Here is a 16,493-nt window from a genome sequence, read left to right as displayed (position 1 = left end):
GAGCCATAATACTCACGTAGGGAAACCACGTAAATCCACACGACTCCCAGTCACAATCCTCTGTGGGGATTTAACCCTTCATGCCCCAGCACTAATCAACATGGGGTCAGAGGGGAATCTACTGGATAGTAGATGGGCGAAAGAGGTAGGGCTCCCTCTAGTGGCCCTTCCTTCACCTTTGAAGGTACGGGCACTAGATGGCACCCTTCTTCCAATAATAACACACCAGACACAGCCCTTAACACTGGTTGTATCTGGAAATCACAGGGAGGAGATTGTGTTTTTTGTAACGCCATCTACATCCAGAATTATTTTGGGTTATCCATGGATGATTAAGCACAATCCCTGGATCGACTGGCCGACTGGGGTTGTGGCTCAATGGAGAGAAACCTGCCACCGGGAGTGTTTAAGATCCTCGGTCCCACCCGGTGAGAATGCTAAAGAGGAGGTCAGAGTCCCCCCCAATCTTACAGCGGTACCGGCTGAGTACCATGATCTTGCTGACGTTTTCAGCAAAGATCTGGCACTCACGCTTCCCCCGCATGATTGTGCCATTGATTTGGTTCTGCGCTGAGTATCCGTCCAGTAGGCTGTACAATCTCTCATGTCCTGAGCGCGAATCAATGGAGACCTACATCCGGGACTCTTTAGCTGCTGGGTTAATCTGGAACTCTTCCTCCCCATTGGGTGCAGGTTTCTTTTTTGTGGGCAAGAAGGACAGCGGATCCGTCCATGCATTGATTATAGAGGGCTGAACGAGATCACGGTTCGCAACCGATACCCGTTACCTCTATTGGATTCAGTGTTCACGCCCCTGCATGGAGCCAAAATATTCACTAAGTTGGATCTTCGCAATGCTTATCACCTGGTTCGGCTCTGGAAGCGAGATGAATGGAAGACAGCATTTAACACCCTGTTAGGTCACTTTGAGTATCTGGTCATGCCGTTTGGCCTCACTAACGCCCCTGCGACATTCCAAGCGTTGGTAAATGACGTCTTGCGGGACTTCCTGCATCGGTTCGTCTTCGTGTATCTGGACGATATAATCATCTTCTCCCCAGATCCTGAGACCCATGTTAAGCATGTACGTCAGGTCCTGCAGCGGTTGTTGGAGAACCGGCTGTTTGTGAAGGGCGAGAAGTGCAAGTTCCACCGTACTTCTTTGCCCTTCCTGGGGTTCAACATATCCTCCAACTCCGTCACATCCGATCCGGCCAAGGTAGCAGCGGTGAGAGATTGGCCCCAACCAGTTAGCCGTAGGAAGCTGCAACAGTTCCTCGGCTTCGCAAATTTCTACAGGAGGTTCATTAAGGGCTATAGTCAGGTTGTTGGTCCCCTTACAGCCCTGACCTCCACAAAAGTCCCCTTCACTTGGTCGGATCGGTGCAAAGCCGCGTTTAGGGAGTTGAAACGCCGGTTTTCGACTGCACCAGTTCTGGTGCAGCCTGATCCTAGCCGCCAGTTTATTGTTGAAGTGGATGCCTCTGACTCAGGGATAGGAGCCATGCTGTCCCATAGCAGGGAATCCGATAAGGTTCTCCACCCTTGTGCCTATTTCTCCCGCAGGTTAACCCCAGCAGAACGGAACTATGACGTCGGCAATCGGGAGCTCCTGGCGGTGAAAGAGGCCCTGGAGGAGTGGAGACACCTGTTGGAGGGAGCTGTGGTTCCATTTACGGTTTTCACTGACCATCGGAACCTGGAGTACATCCAGACCGTTATGCGTCTGAACCCCAGGCAAGCCCGGTCACTGTTTTTTGGACGTTTTAACTTCCAGATCACCTACCGCCCAGGGACCAAGAACTAAAGGTCTGATGCACTGTCCCGGGTACACGAAGAGGAAGTTAGAACAGAGCTGTCAGATCCACCAGTCACCATCTTGCCAGAGTCCGCTATCATTGCCACCTTCACGTGGGATGTAGAGAATGTTGTCAGGGAGGCCCTGACCCGTCATCCGAACCCAGGCGCTGGACCAGCAAACCGATTGTACATCCCACCAGACGCAAGGGCTGCGGTTCTGGACTTCTGTCACGGTTCCAAGCTCTCCTGCCACCCAGGGGTGCGAAGAACCGTGGCAGTGGTCTGGCAGCGGTTCTGGTCGGCGTCAATGGAAGCCGACATCCGGGAGTATGTCCGGGCCTGTACCACCTGTGCCAGGGGCAAGGCTGTGCACCAGCCGGAAAAAGGAATCCTCCAGCCGTAGCCCGTACCTCGACGCCTCTGGTCCCACATATGCCTGGACTTCATCATGGGTTTCCCTGCATCCCAGGGAATGACCACCATCTTGACAATAGTGGACCGGTTCTCCAAGGTGGCCCACTTCGTGGCCCTCCCGAAGCTCCCGACGGCCCAGGAGACTGCAGACCTCCTGGTCCACCACGTCATGCGTCTGCATGGTATCCCGATGGACATCAATTTGGATCGTGGTCCCCAGTTCTCCTCGCAAATCTGGAGGAGTTTCTGTAGGGAACTGGGGGCCACCGCAAGCCTGTCGTCCGGGTACCACCCTCAGACCAACGGACAAGTGGAGCAGGCTAACCAAGATCTGGAGCAGGCCCTACGGTGTGTAACCTCTGCACACCCGACGGCCTGGAGTCAACATCTGGCCTGGATCGAGTACGCCCATAATAGCCAAATCTCATCGGCGACCGGCCTCTCCCCGTTTGAGGTGTGTTTGGGGTACCAGCCCCCATTGTTTCTGGCTGTGGATGGAGAGGTCGAGGTCCTCTCGGTCCAGGACCACCTCAGGAGATGCTGTCGGGTGTGGAAGACAGCCCGCTCTGCCCTCCTGAGAGCCTGGACGCGGGCGAAGGACCATACAGACTGCCGACGAGCCCCGGCCCCTGCTTACCAGCCCGGGCAGGAGGTTTGGCTTTCCACAAGGAACATTCCTCTGAACACAGACTCACCGAAACTGACTGATCGTTACATTGGACCTTTCCCCATCACAAAAATCATCAGTCCGGCCGCAGTGAAGGTCAGACTCCCAGCTTCACTGCGGATTCACCCTGTGTTCCATGTCTCCAAGATCAAGCCGTACCACACCTCAGGCCTCTGCACCCCCGGACCTGCGCCGCCTCCTGCCCGCATCATCGACGGCGAGCCGGCATGGACTGTGCGAAAACTCCTCGATGTTCGCCGGAGGGGTCGGGGTTACCAGTATCTGGTGGATTGGGAGGGGTACGGACCCGAAGAGCACTCCTGGGTGAAGAGGAGCTTCATCCTGGATCTGGCCCTCCTGGCCGATTTCTACCAGCGACACCCCGACAAGCCTGGTCGGGCGCCTCCTGGACCCGTCCGCACGTCTTTCATTAAAAAAATCTCCTTTAACAGTGGAATATCCGGATAAAATGCTGAAACCGACTTCTTCTGAAACTTCTCTGTTCTCTCACGACGTCCTGGATCAATAGAACCTGAAATGTGGAGGTTTTCAGCTTGAACAGGCTGATGACGGCGGCTGAGAGCGCTGAGCGACGTCTCGCACCGTGGGAAGTCCTTAAAGCGACAGAATCACCTCAAAATCTCTCATCAGCCGTTAAAATTTTCACTGAAAACCAGCTTAATTTTTCGAACCGTGTCCACTTCGATGTGTCTCACAGGTTTAGAAAAAATTTTGATCAAACAAAGCGCCAGTCTCTCAGCAACTTCTCAGACAAAGGAATTCCGACGAGGGGCTGGACGACTCCTCCCACAAGGAGTGCTCACAGGCGAATGACGTCACCGACAGGCGTGGAAAAACTCACGCATGCGCACGAGGGTTCAAGCATGTCTGACGTAAAAACATATGAATGAAATCCATATAGTTTTTGAAAAAAATAAAAAGGACCGTTACTTTATTGACAGCCCTCGTATATATGTGTGTGTGTGTGTGTGTGTGTGTATGTGTGTGTATTTCTCAGTGTCAAAGTCCAAAAATGAACAACGGTGATGTAAATTATGAGCAGGTAAAAGATGCTGTACTTCAGTGTATACACGGGAACATCCTGTGGATTTTTATGAGAACCAAGGAATGTAGAATTCCAGGATGGACTGGATTTATATCGTTAACTGGTCACCTTCCACATCAACTGACAAAAATTGACTACTATCCAGTTGTACATCACCCAATTACTGAATATAAGACTGTCAAAGACTGTCTGAGGCATGCCAAAGCTACCACTGATGAAGTACACCAGAAATACACAATTACCACCTTCGATCTAGGCGTATGCATGAAGGCCTTTCCACTGATTTGGAATGATCCCAAGAGGTATGCCAAACACATCATTGTAATTGCCACATTTTATCTTACCTGTGCATATCTCTGTGTGATTGGGAAAAAGGAATGAAGGAAGTGGGCTCATTGATGTTCTACTGTAGGCAAGTCATGTGGGATCTGGGACCACCTATGGAGTTCTGAGTGGGAAGAATTACAGCTGGGCTACGCTGTGCCATAAGATGCTTGTCGAAGGTCTAGACAGGCTACTACTGAAAGAGTATCTAGAAGGTATACAACTCTTTGAAGGCCTGCCTGACAGGCACAGCAGAAATTGAAAGCACTCGGTTCCTCACCAAGTGAAGACAGGCTACAGGAGTGCATAGATGACCCATACATCTCTTACTACATTGAAAGGTACCTGTCATTTTGGGAAGGTATTTCCAATGGGCAGATTGGAAAAACACCTCAGTTCTGGGTATCCTACATGGATCACATCTAACTTGTGCTACAACTGCATGAAGCAGTAAAGAGAAATGACTTTGACCTCTACGCCCAATGCATATTCAAGATGCCAGAGCTATTCTTCTTCTCTGATGCCCTGAACTATGCAAGGTATATGGCAATGTTTGCCCTCTTTCTCGCAAACACTGAACACACTCATCCTGGAGCAACCGAGCTGTTAAAACTAGAAACCTTTAGTGTCGCACATTCCACAGTGCCTGAATGGATCGCACAGATGTATAAAAACCATGGAAGAGACTTTATGAAGCACTCATGAAAGATCCAAGTTCCTTACAGCAACATTTTCTGTGGTGGGCATGACAGACTCAGATTCATATGAATCACACAAGGACACATCCAAAGCTGAAATAAAGAGGAGTCAGCAGTATGCATGTAAGACAATGGAAGCATTCTCCAGCTTTCTCAGTCCATCTGATCCATCACTTGAGAAGGAAAAGCTTGTGTCTTCAGCTGCAGAAGTACCTGATGAGATTACAGAGGATCTGTTAAAAGACAGAGAAAGGTGCAAGTGCTAGAGTTGACTTTGTTGAGCAAGGACTCAAAAGAAATGCCAGCTTCTTTGAACCCATATCAAAGATGAGACTCAAAACTATGGCGTGAAAAAGTAGTCCAACAGTTTAAGAACAATGTTTCTCAATGTTCAGTTGCAAGGAATTTAGGGATTCCATCATCTACAGTCCATAATATAATCAGAAGATTCAGAGAATCTGGAGAACTGTCTACACATAAGCGGCAAGGCCAAAAACCAACATTGAATGCCCGTGACCTTCGATTCCTCAGGCGGCACTGCATTAAAAACCGACATCACTGTGTAAAGGATCTTACCGTGTGGGCTCAGGAACACCTCAGAAAACCATTGTCAGTTAACACAGTTCATCGCTACATCTAGAAGTGCAAGTTAAAACTCTACCACGCAAGTGAAAGCCATAAATCAACAACATGCAGAAATGTTGCCGCCTTCTCAGGGCCCAAGGTAATTTGAAATAGACAGACGCAAAGTGGAAAAGTGGGCTGTGGTCTGATGAGTCCACATTTCATGCTGAAACGTGTTGCAGGCATCCATTTCAAAATGAGCAAATATTTGCACAAGAACATTAAATATCTTGGCTTTGTGGTGTATTCAATTGAATATAGGTTGAAGAGGATTTTCAAATCATTATATTGTTTTTTTTTATATTTTACACAACGTTTCAACTTCATTGGAATTGTACCTCCTCTCAAAGCAAGGTGGTTGAGTACAAACACGTGGGAAACATTCTGATGAAACTTCTTGTGAAATCGGAGTCTCACCAGATAGACATTGAAGAAGTCATGAAGTATTCACTTACACCAGTCCCATACAGCATAGGCACAGCTGATGGATTCTTGACTAAAACAAAGCTGCAAGCATGTCATTCTTGATCAAGGAAATCCATGATGAAAAGGTACCCTCTGAAAATGTCCTGATGGTAGAAGATGGAAATGCACTGTTCTACTACCTCAAGGAAGTTCCTGACAACTTTAAACAGATATGTACCAAACTCTATGGCATGACCAAACACTATCACAATGTGATAGTCAGTACAGATTGTTACATCGACAGATCAGTCAAGGCCCTGGAACAAAAAAGGAGGGGTGAGTCGGAAAAGCTCATAGTCAAGGGTCCCATGGCACGAAAGCCTTGAGATTGGAAGGGCTTTTTAGTGAATGAGGAAAATAAGCAACAATTGATTGGAATGATGCAAAAATGCTGGAAGGATTTAATTAGGGACAGGAAGGTTATTCTGATAAGAAATCTTGAAGCCCATGATGTAGAAAATGGAAGACCCACACCTGTGTTGAAGAGCAACCAGGAGGAAAGAGACAGCAGGGTGGTGTTGTACTGCAAGAATGCCGCAGAAAATAACTATGAATGCATGAAAGTTCGAAGCCCTGACAGTGACATCTTCCGGATTTTGCTCTACCATGCAAGGTCAAACAATCTGACAATTCTGTTCGATACTGGACATGGAAACAAGAAGAGACTCATTAACATCGCACACCTATCACAGCACTACATTACAGACATGCAATGCACTGTTGGGGCTCCATGCATTTACTGGCTGTTATTCAGTCACTTCCTTCACAGGCATTGGAAAAATCAAGCCACTGAAACTACTCCTTAAGTCACCAACACACTGTGTGACACTCAAAGGACTAGGTGAACATTGGGAGGTCAGTGATGAGTTGCTTGCAGTGTGTGAGAAATTCATCTGTGCTGTCTGTGGAAAGGCTAAATACACCAGCATTGATGAGGTGCGGTACATCATTCTAAAGTCCAGGTGTGATGGCGATGTTACAGTAGAAAGTCTGACATCAAGCACCATTGACCTTTCCTGACTACCACCTACTAAAGCCTGCCTTAAGGAACATGTAGTCAGGGCAAATTACCAAAGAGAATCTGGAAGACTGCTCACATTCCCATTTCTGAGTTGCCAAAACCATGAGAGGGCCATGAGTGGAAGGACAATGGAGAACCTTTGTGGTGCCATGATGATATGATCCTGCCAGTTTCTCTGGTAGACATTCTAGAGGGTGATGCTGATGAACTTGAAGAGTCTGATGATGAGACCAGTGTGGAATATGGCGAGGAGAGTGATGATGGCTCAACTGATGATGAGGAGTAATCAAGCCTATCATGCATTTAGGCAAGACTATTTCAGACGCTAAAGTACATGTATATGTCAAATTATTAAATTTTTGATATCCAACTGCAAGGATGTTGATTGAAATATTTGTGGTATATAGGTAGCCATCTTGAAATTAAGATGGCTGACATATCTACATATTTAAAAGTGGCACCATTGGATTTCTGATACCCCAAAACATGGGTATAGACATTTTCACTTCTATCTGCCTTAAAACAGAAGTTATGACCAAAAATGTGATTTAGCCAATTTTGACAGTGCCGTGGCAACTTTCAAGATGGCTGTTGAAAAGAGGATTCTCCCACTTTTGCGCTCTTGGTATTCATTTATCTTGATGTAAGAGGTTAAAAGAACAAAATTAAATAAGTGACATAGGTTTTATTTACATTATTTTAAAGATGAGTGGACAATATATACAGGCAGAGGCTTCTGAAAATGCATTTGGAAGTGCAAACTATGTCTAGAGGATTGAGCTAGAACAAACTGGATCCCACTACTAGATCAGAAAGGGCAAAACATTCATGATATTTTCCTATATGTTTTGTCAAAAATTCAGGATTTGGGGGCGTTTATATATGGTTTTGATTTTGGTGTAGAAAATATAGAAGATGACCATTTATTTTTTGAGGACAGGCTTTAAACCATCTGTAGGAACCTAAGGAACAATAAAATCATTGCCCCCATGGATCCTGAGGGGGGTGTATGGTGGGCCCCTCTGGCCTCCTGTCTAAAACTTTTTACTGGTGCTGTAGCTACTGTAAATTTAGCTAGCTATTGATATCTGCTAATTAATGTTACCACCACTAATACAAATTTTATTGCTAAAACTCACTCACTCATCTTCAACCGCTTAGTCCAATCAAGGGTCGCGGGGAGCTGGAGCATATCCCAGCAGTCATAGAGCGCGAGGCGGGGTACACCCAGGACAGGATGCCAGTCTGTTGCAGGGTCACAAACAGACAAAGAAACACATTCACACCCACTCGCACACCTATGGACAATTTAAAGATTCCAGTCCACCTAACCCGCATGTCTTTGGATGTGGGAGGAAACTGGAGCACCTGGAGGAAACCCATGCAAACACGGGGAGAACATGCAAACTCTACACAGAAAGGCCACAGGTGGGAATCAAACCCATGACCTTCTCGCTGTGAGGCAACAGTGCTAACCACTAAGCCATCGTGCTGCCCTGACTCAAACTACTACAGCAAAGAACTTTTTAGCTGGTCTGTTTCAACAAACTGCACAAAGAAACTGTTTCAGATATTTTCTTTAAAATAGTCTGAAAAGACCATTCACACCTACCTATTACTCAAATTGACCAGAGCCCTAATTATGCATAACTTTATAGCTTAATGAAATAATAATAATAAAAAAATGATTAAGCACCAGGACACCACAGATATTTATTGTAAAATTTGATCACATTTTTTTTTTAATTTCACTGTTTCACATTCTGTACTGGATTGACTTGCATTGGTTTGTATTCTGACATGCACTGTCAACTGTGGGATCTCATATGTAGACAGGAGTCTGCCATTCCGAATCATGTCCAATCAACTGAATTTACCCCAGGTGGACTCCAACTGAGCTGCAGAAACTTTTCAAGGATGATGAGTGGAAAGAGCATGCTGACTTGTTGCATCCTTTCAGCCGGATTCATTATCACAGCCTGGCGAAAACTGTTATCCACATAAGATGCTCTTGTTTTCGAAGACGACATCTGTAAATACTTTAATTCCTTATTGTAATAAACACAGGGTTTTTAAAGAAGCCCCTCTGTGTTTGTCTGCTCCAGGTGCATTTTTCAGCGATTGTTTTCCAGAGCAGCGCGCACATCTGGAAGGGCTGTTACGTCCATGATGGACCTAATTTAACAGATACATTGTCATACCCTCCCATGGGTTAAATTATGTATGTGAGACATTATGATCATCACAGCTGTAACATGATTACATGGGAGTCGGGGCATGTCACAGTCCCAGCGTGCTCTGACCAGGATGTGACAGCTGTAATAGGGCACCGTAGTTTTGTTTGAGGGTGGGTGCTAAAGGGTTAAAATATGACACATTTGACGTAACTTCTGGGGACAGACACTCTGGATTTTCTCTGAGATTTTGGGCAAATTATAAGCAAACAAAGTCAAAATACAAAGAAAAACGTGACAATGCGGTGAAAAGTGGACATGTGTTGCGGTTTGTTTATGACCCCGACCTCAAGCATGTTGAGGTGGTTGTGTAGGCGAGAGAACGTAGCTACTCTGGTTAGCTGTGTAGGCTAACACTTACCAACACGATGTCTCCCATTTGCCTTGTCTTCCCTTTTACACTGTGAACCAAAAAACTGCACTTTTCATGACTGCTTTGGTGATTGCAGCTGAAAATAAAATGGTACACCAGAGCGGCTGTCCCCATAAGTGGTCAAAACCCGCGATATCACGCAGGGTTCAAACAAGACTGCAGTGCCCTATACACCTATCATAACATATACAGCTTGGCCAGGCCGTCAGAACAGAAAAAAAAAAAAAAAAAAAGGAGCTTTGGAACGCCCCCAGGTGCATGTTACAGTGCTGGTTGAACATCAACCATGCAGCAGCCTGTGCTGAACACCCTCTCATCCCGCTGTCAGCTCCCAGCGTCAGCTCACAAAAGCGTTGCACACCAAGACATATAAATCTCATATGATACGGCGTTGGTTACTGGTTAAAATAAAATGGTTAATAAATGAAATACATTGACTGTGTAAAGATCAAACAAGGTCCACATCCATTGGATTCTATGACATGTGACATGTTACCCTAAGCGTGACAGATGGTGTAAGCTATTCCTTTTTAGAACCATATTAACCCAAACAATAATTTGCATACTGAAATTGAAGCAACTTTAACTTTTGACCCCTGTACAAACTTAAACTGACCTTTGTCAGAGATATCCCAAATAAATTCAAACATACCAACCAGTTGTTCTTTTATAAGCTCATTAATGATGTATGCTGTACAGTCATACCCTGGCAAACAATAGTTCAAAGACATCATTAAAAGCCCAAAACTGCCATGACATTCACGCTCATGATGAGCACATGTAAATATCTGACACCAGTTATTTCCATTCTGGGAATAACTAGGGAGTTGGAGTCTATCTTAGCTGTTACTGCATGATAAGATAAAATAAGATAAGATAATCCTTTAACAGTCCCATGATGGGGAAATTTATGATGTTACAGCAGGACAGGGACAGTCACAGAACAACAGTGCAAGTATTCAAAAATAAGGTGAAAGAAAAATAATTACCAAAATATGGAAGTCACGTTCTGTGCGGATTAACAATATATATATATATATATATATATATATATATATATATATATATATATATATATATATATATATATATATATATATATATACAGTAGAATAGATTACACTATATACAAGCAGAAAGAGGCAGGGGGCACCCTGGACTGGATGCCAGTATCACATGTAGACAGGCAAACATATTCATATTCACTCACTCCTACAGTCAATGTAAAGTTTTCAGTTCACCTAACCTGCATGGTTTTGGAAGAGGGAAGAAGCTGGAGCACCCAGAGGAAACCCAAGCAAGGAGAACAGGGAGAACATGCAAACTCCACAAAGAAAGGACCAGGTGGGAAGGGAACCCAGTACCTCATGACCATACATATATACGTATATTGTTGAACTTTTTTTATGATTTTAACATGAAACATTTTGCACAATATCACCCTTTGAACAAATCCACAACACCCCCTAAGTCTAAAATTGGACTTTAATATTATAATGCTAAAATTAAAAATACATATAATGTGAACTCTTTGGTGACCTTTGTTGCCTCCAAAATCTGACAGGACATATTCCTGAAATATAAAATAGGACTTTAATATTATAATACTAAAACGGAAGATACATATAATGTGAACTCTTTGGTGACCTTTGTTGCCTCCAAAATCCGACAGGACTTATTCCTGAAATATAAAATAGGACTTTAATATTATAATACCAACATTAAGAATACATACAGTGTGAACTCTTTGGTGACCTCTGTTACAACCAAAATCTGACAAGAATTATTCCTAAAGTATAAAATTGGACTTTAATATTATAATACTAAAACGGAAGATACATATAATGTGAACTCTTTGGTGACCTTTGTTGCCTCCAAAATCCGACAGGACTTATTCCTGAAATATAATATAGGACTTTAATATTATAATACCAACATTAAGAATACATACAGTGTGAACTCTTTGGTGACCTTTGTTACCTCCAAAATCTGACAAGAATTATTCCCAAAATATAAAATTGGACTTTAATATTAGAATACTAAAAATAAAAATACATATAATGTGAACTCTTTGGTGACCTTTGTTGCCTCCAAAATCTGACAGGACATATTCCTGAAATATAAAATAGGACTTTAATATTATAATACTAAAACGGAAGATACATATAATGTGAACTCTTTGGTGACCTTTGTTGCCTCCAAAATCCGACAGGACTTATTCCTGAAATATAAAATAGGACTTTAATATTATAATACCAACATTAAGAATACATACAGTGTGAACTCTTTGGTGACCTCTGTTACAACCAAAATCTGACAAGAATTATTCCTAAAGTATAAAATTGGACTTTAATATTATAATACTAAAACGGAAGATACATATAATGTGAACTCTTTGGTGACCTTTGTTGCCTCCAAAATCCGACAGGACTTATTCCTGAAATATAATATAGGACTTTAATATTATAATACCAACATTAAGAATACATACAGTGTGAACTCTTTGGTGACCTTTGTTACCTCCAAAATCTGACAAGAATTATTCCCAAAATATAAAATTGGACTTTAATATTAGAATACTAAAAATAAAAATACATATAATGCGAACTCTTTGTTGACCTCTGTTACGACCGAAATCTGACAAAAATTATTCCCAAAATATAAAATTGGACTTTAATATTATAATACTAAAACTAAAAATACATATAATGTGAACTCTTTGGTGACCTCTGTTACCTTCAAAATCCAACAAGAATTATTTTCCAACAATGTGGTGAATATTGAGAGAGAGAGAGAGAGAGAGAGAGAGAGAGAGAGAGAGAGAGAGAGAGAGAGAGAGAGAGAGAGAGAGAGAGAGAGAGAGAGAGAAAGGGGGGGGGGGTTAATTTATTGCCTACCTGTCCACAGCTATTGCTGTCATGGAATAGATGCTGGCAAACACGGATGTGACCGGAAAGAAGTTGTGGAATTTGCAGTAAGCATTTCCAAAGTACCACTCGCCGTGGGCAGCGTAGATAAAGTTTATCAAAGTGTTGAACGCGGCCATGGACGCGTCAGAAAACGCCAGATTCAAAAGAAAGTAGTTGGTCACTGTCCTCATTCTTTTGTGAGCCAGAATGATCCATATGACGACGAGGTTCCCGAACACGGCCACGGCCAGCACGGAGCTGTAGGCGACCGACCAGAGCGCCACGCGCCACGGCGGCTGCACGAACTGGTTGGTGGTGTTGGCCGTTATGTTGGATGCATTCTGTGAGGAGGTCATTCTGATGTCTTCTTTCCTCCTGGCAGGATCTTGTTAAAGCTGGATGCGATCTGACGGTCGAGGTGCGAATTGGTGGCAGCTTCGAAAATGTGCGTAATAAGGCACCATAGCGCGCGAGAAAAACGCGTCAGCATTTGAGAAAAAGACGCTCTTCCCCCGCGTCGTCTCTGAGCGCAGGAAGAGGCAATCACAGCGTAATTAAGAAAATAAAACAAGGCTGTGTGAGTTTCATTCGGCGCCTCTTGGATGTGGGTGTGAGCGCACAAGCTCTCCTCCAGCAGCAGCGGGCATGGCGCCGTGCGCACTCAGTGACGCACAAGTGGCACACATGTTGACAGCTATATTGATACTTGCGGGTGCTGTTTCACACTCCATCTGATCAAATACCATAAAGCCAGCCAGTGCGCACTGCGGTGCACAATGGATGACTGACGCGTCTGCGGCATCTAAACAAAATGCAACCAGCAGACTTTGAAATATGGAGGCAGCACAGTGCGCAGACACCGCCTGCTGTGAGAGCATCCCATGACAGTTAACACAGGAGCAACTCTGCTGTCCGAATGCCGCTTTTAAATCTTTCATCATAGCGCAGAGTATTTGAAATGGGAATGTTTTCCATCTGTAGGGTGGAATACTGCTTTTCTGTCAGTCCAGCATTCAGAGCAAACAGGCTGAAGTTTCCTCCAAATATTTGATCCTTTCACATCGAATAAGACTCTTTCAGCTGTTTACGTGGAGTCAGTGCTGCTACATTTCAATATGAAGATTTTAGACAAAACACTGCAAGTCAGTTTATTTTTTCAAATGGGGAAAACTGCAATTGGAAATTCCTGAGAACCACAGATTTGTATGAGTATGAGTGAAATGTATATATATATATATATATATATATATATATATATATATATATATATATATATATGTATGTATGTGTGTGTACAGGTGTATTAGATAAGAAACCGACACTTTTATTTTTTTTAGCTATATGGATTTGAAAGACGTGCGATTACACCAATCATGCTTGAACCCTTGTGCGCGTGAGTTTTTTTCACGCGTGTCGATGATGTCATTTCCCTGTGGCCAGGCCTTGAGTGAGATGTGGTCCCGCCCTCTCGCCTGAATTCCTTTGTTTGAGACGCTGCTCGAGACGCGCGTTGCTTTATCAAATTTTTTTCTGGACCTGTGAGGAATATCTGAGTGGACACTATTCGAGAAATTTAGCTGGTTTTCGGTGAAAAGTTTAACTGCTGATGAAAGATTATGGGGTGTTTCTGTCGCTGTAAGGACTTCCCACGGAGCGGGACGTCGCGCAGTGCTTCCAGGCGCCGTCGTCGGTCTGTTTCGACCTGAAAATATCCTAATGTAAGGCTTAATTCACTCAGGACGTCGTGAGAGAACAGAGAAGATTCAGAAGAGGCCGGCATGAGGACTTTATGCGGACATTCCACTGTTTAGGACATTTTGTAATGAAAGACGTGCGCGCAAATTCGCCGAGTCGTTTCCGTGACGACTAATATATATATATTATATATATATTATATATATATTATATATATATATTATATATAATATAATAGCCCTAATATATATATATATATATATATATATATATATATATATATATATATATATATATATTAGGGCTGCACGGGTGGGTTAGTGGTTAGCACTGTTGCCTCACAGCAAGAAGGTTCTCCCCGTGTGTGCGTTGGATTTCCTCCGGGTGCTCTGGTTTCCTCCCACATCCAAAGACATGCGGGTTAGGTGAATTCGAGTCTTTAAATTGTCCATGGGTGTGTGTGTGGGTGTGTCTGTGCTTGTTTGTCTGTTTGTGGCCCTGCGACAGACTAGCGTCCTGTCCTGGGTGTACCCCGCCTCGCACTCTGACTGCTGGGATAGGCTCCAGCCCCCGCGACCCTTAATTAGACTAAGCGGTAGAAGATGAATGAATGAATATATATATATTCATGTAGCAGGGGTGGTTAATGCACTTGGTTTCAGTGCAGAAGGTTCCTGGTTCAAATCCCACCCCTGCCACATTTCTCCATGTAATGTGGAGTTGCGTCAGGAAGGGCATCTGGTGTAAAACTTGTGCCAATTCAACATGCAGATCCACCTTGGATTTGCTGTGGCAACCCAAGTGCAAACAAGGGAGCAGCCGAATGGTCTTACTTGTATATATTTGTGTGTGTGTGTTTGTGTGTAATATATATTGCACACTGATAGAGCAGCCATGGTGGCCTAAAAAAAAATGCTTTTGAACTTCAGACGTTTTGCATTATACAGTGCATCCGGAACATATTCACAGCGCTTCACTTTGTCCACATTTTATGTTACAGCCTTATTAAAAAATGGAGTAAATTCACTTTTTCCTCAAAATTCTACATAAAATACCTCATAATGACAATGTGACAAAAGGTTTTTTTTATATTTTGCAAATTTATCCTAAAAAAACAACTAACAATTCACATGTACATAAGTATTCACAGCATTTGCCATAAAGCTCCAAATTGAGAATAGGTGCATCCTGTTAATGTTTCTACAGCTTAATTGGAGTCCACCTGGGGTAAATTCAATTGATTGGACATGATCTAGAAAGGCACACACCTGTGTACACATATGGTCCCACAGAGCACAAACCAAGCATGACATCAAGGAATTGTCTGTAGGCCTCTGAGACAGGATTGTCTTGAGGAACAAATGTGGGGAAGGGTACAGAAACATTTCTGCTGCTTTGAAAGTCCCAATGATGACACTGGCCTCTATCATCCATAAATGGAAGATGTTCAGATCCACCAGGGGCCTCATGGACAAAAAATATGCATGGATTTCCTACTAAAACATGGCGTATGCCAATTCCCACAAACTGACATAAGCACAAAAAGATTCAGATGTATCAAAGTGTGCGTAGCCATGGATCCAAACACTTTCTGTTCGTACACCCCAATTAACGTGGAATTGAGCACATGTGCACATGCACCAAACTCCTGCCTGTCAACACCTCCATCTGAATATGTAAATTTATTCAAATAGTTTGCTTGTGTCGTGCTACAGCACCATAAGTGTGGACTGTAGTGTGTTTGATGATGTCCGCCATTGTCTCTGTATTGTTGTGTGTAAAAATTAAAGAACTTTTAGAGACAACGTGCCACAACAATGAAAGCTGTGGCTTGGTCGCGTTCTTTCATGCAGCTCACTACGTCAAACAAAAATGAAATAAGTGCATCCATGTGTGTAAATGCTGAGCTCACAGCAGAGCACACACACTAATGTAAAAATACATTACGTGCACAGCGGCTGACAGTGTGTGACATCCATAACATTACACGTGTTTATGGACAAATACTGAACACAGTCAGGGGCTTGTTAAGAGCCCCTTCACATGTACTATGAATGTAATCGAATTGTGCATGAAGTGCGCATGAATCAGGAATCGTATGCAATACGTGTAAAATCATAGCTGCCTCCAACACCTCGTACACCTGTTGCTATAACTATTTGCATACACTAGTGGCTGAAAGACAGAGTGTGCGCTGTGAGAA

General features: G+C 43.6%; 1 protein-coding gene across 1 annotated transcript in view; it reads right to left on the bottom strand.

The window, feature by feature from the left end:
• The window catches only part of tacr3a (tachykinin receptor 3a), a 203,995-nt gene extending 190,881 nt beyond the window's left edge, over positions 1 to 13,114 (bottom strand). Inside the window, exon 1 of the mRNA XM_034188764.1 lies at positions 12,584 to 13,114. Coding sequence (XP_034044655.1) covers positions 12,584 to 12,951 — 368 coding nt within the window. The 5' untranslated portion in view covers positions 12,952 to 13,114. The remainder of the gene's footprint in view (positions 1 to 12,583) is intronic.
• Between the last annotated feature and the right edge of the window lie 3,379 nt (positions 13,115 to 16,493).

This window comes from Thalassophryne amazonica, chromosome 15 (genome assembly GCF_902500255.1).
Source record: "Thalassophryne amazonica chromosome 15, fThaAma1.1, whole genome shotgun sequence".
Taxonomy (NCBI): Eukaryota; Metazoa; Chordata; class Actinopteri; order Batrachoidiformes; family Batrachoididae; genus Thalassophryne; species Thalassophryne amazonica.
The sequence above is the reverse complement of the archived record's forward strand: the minus strand, read 5'-3'. Positions and strand labels throughout refer to the sequence as shown.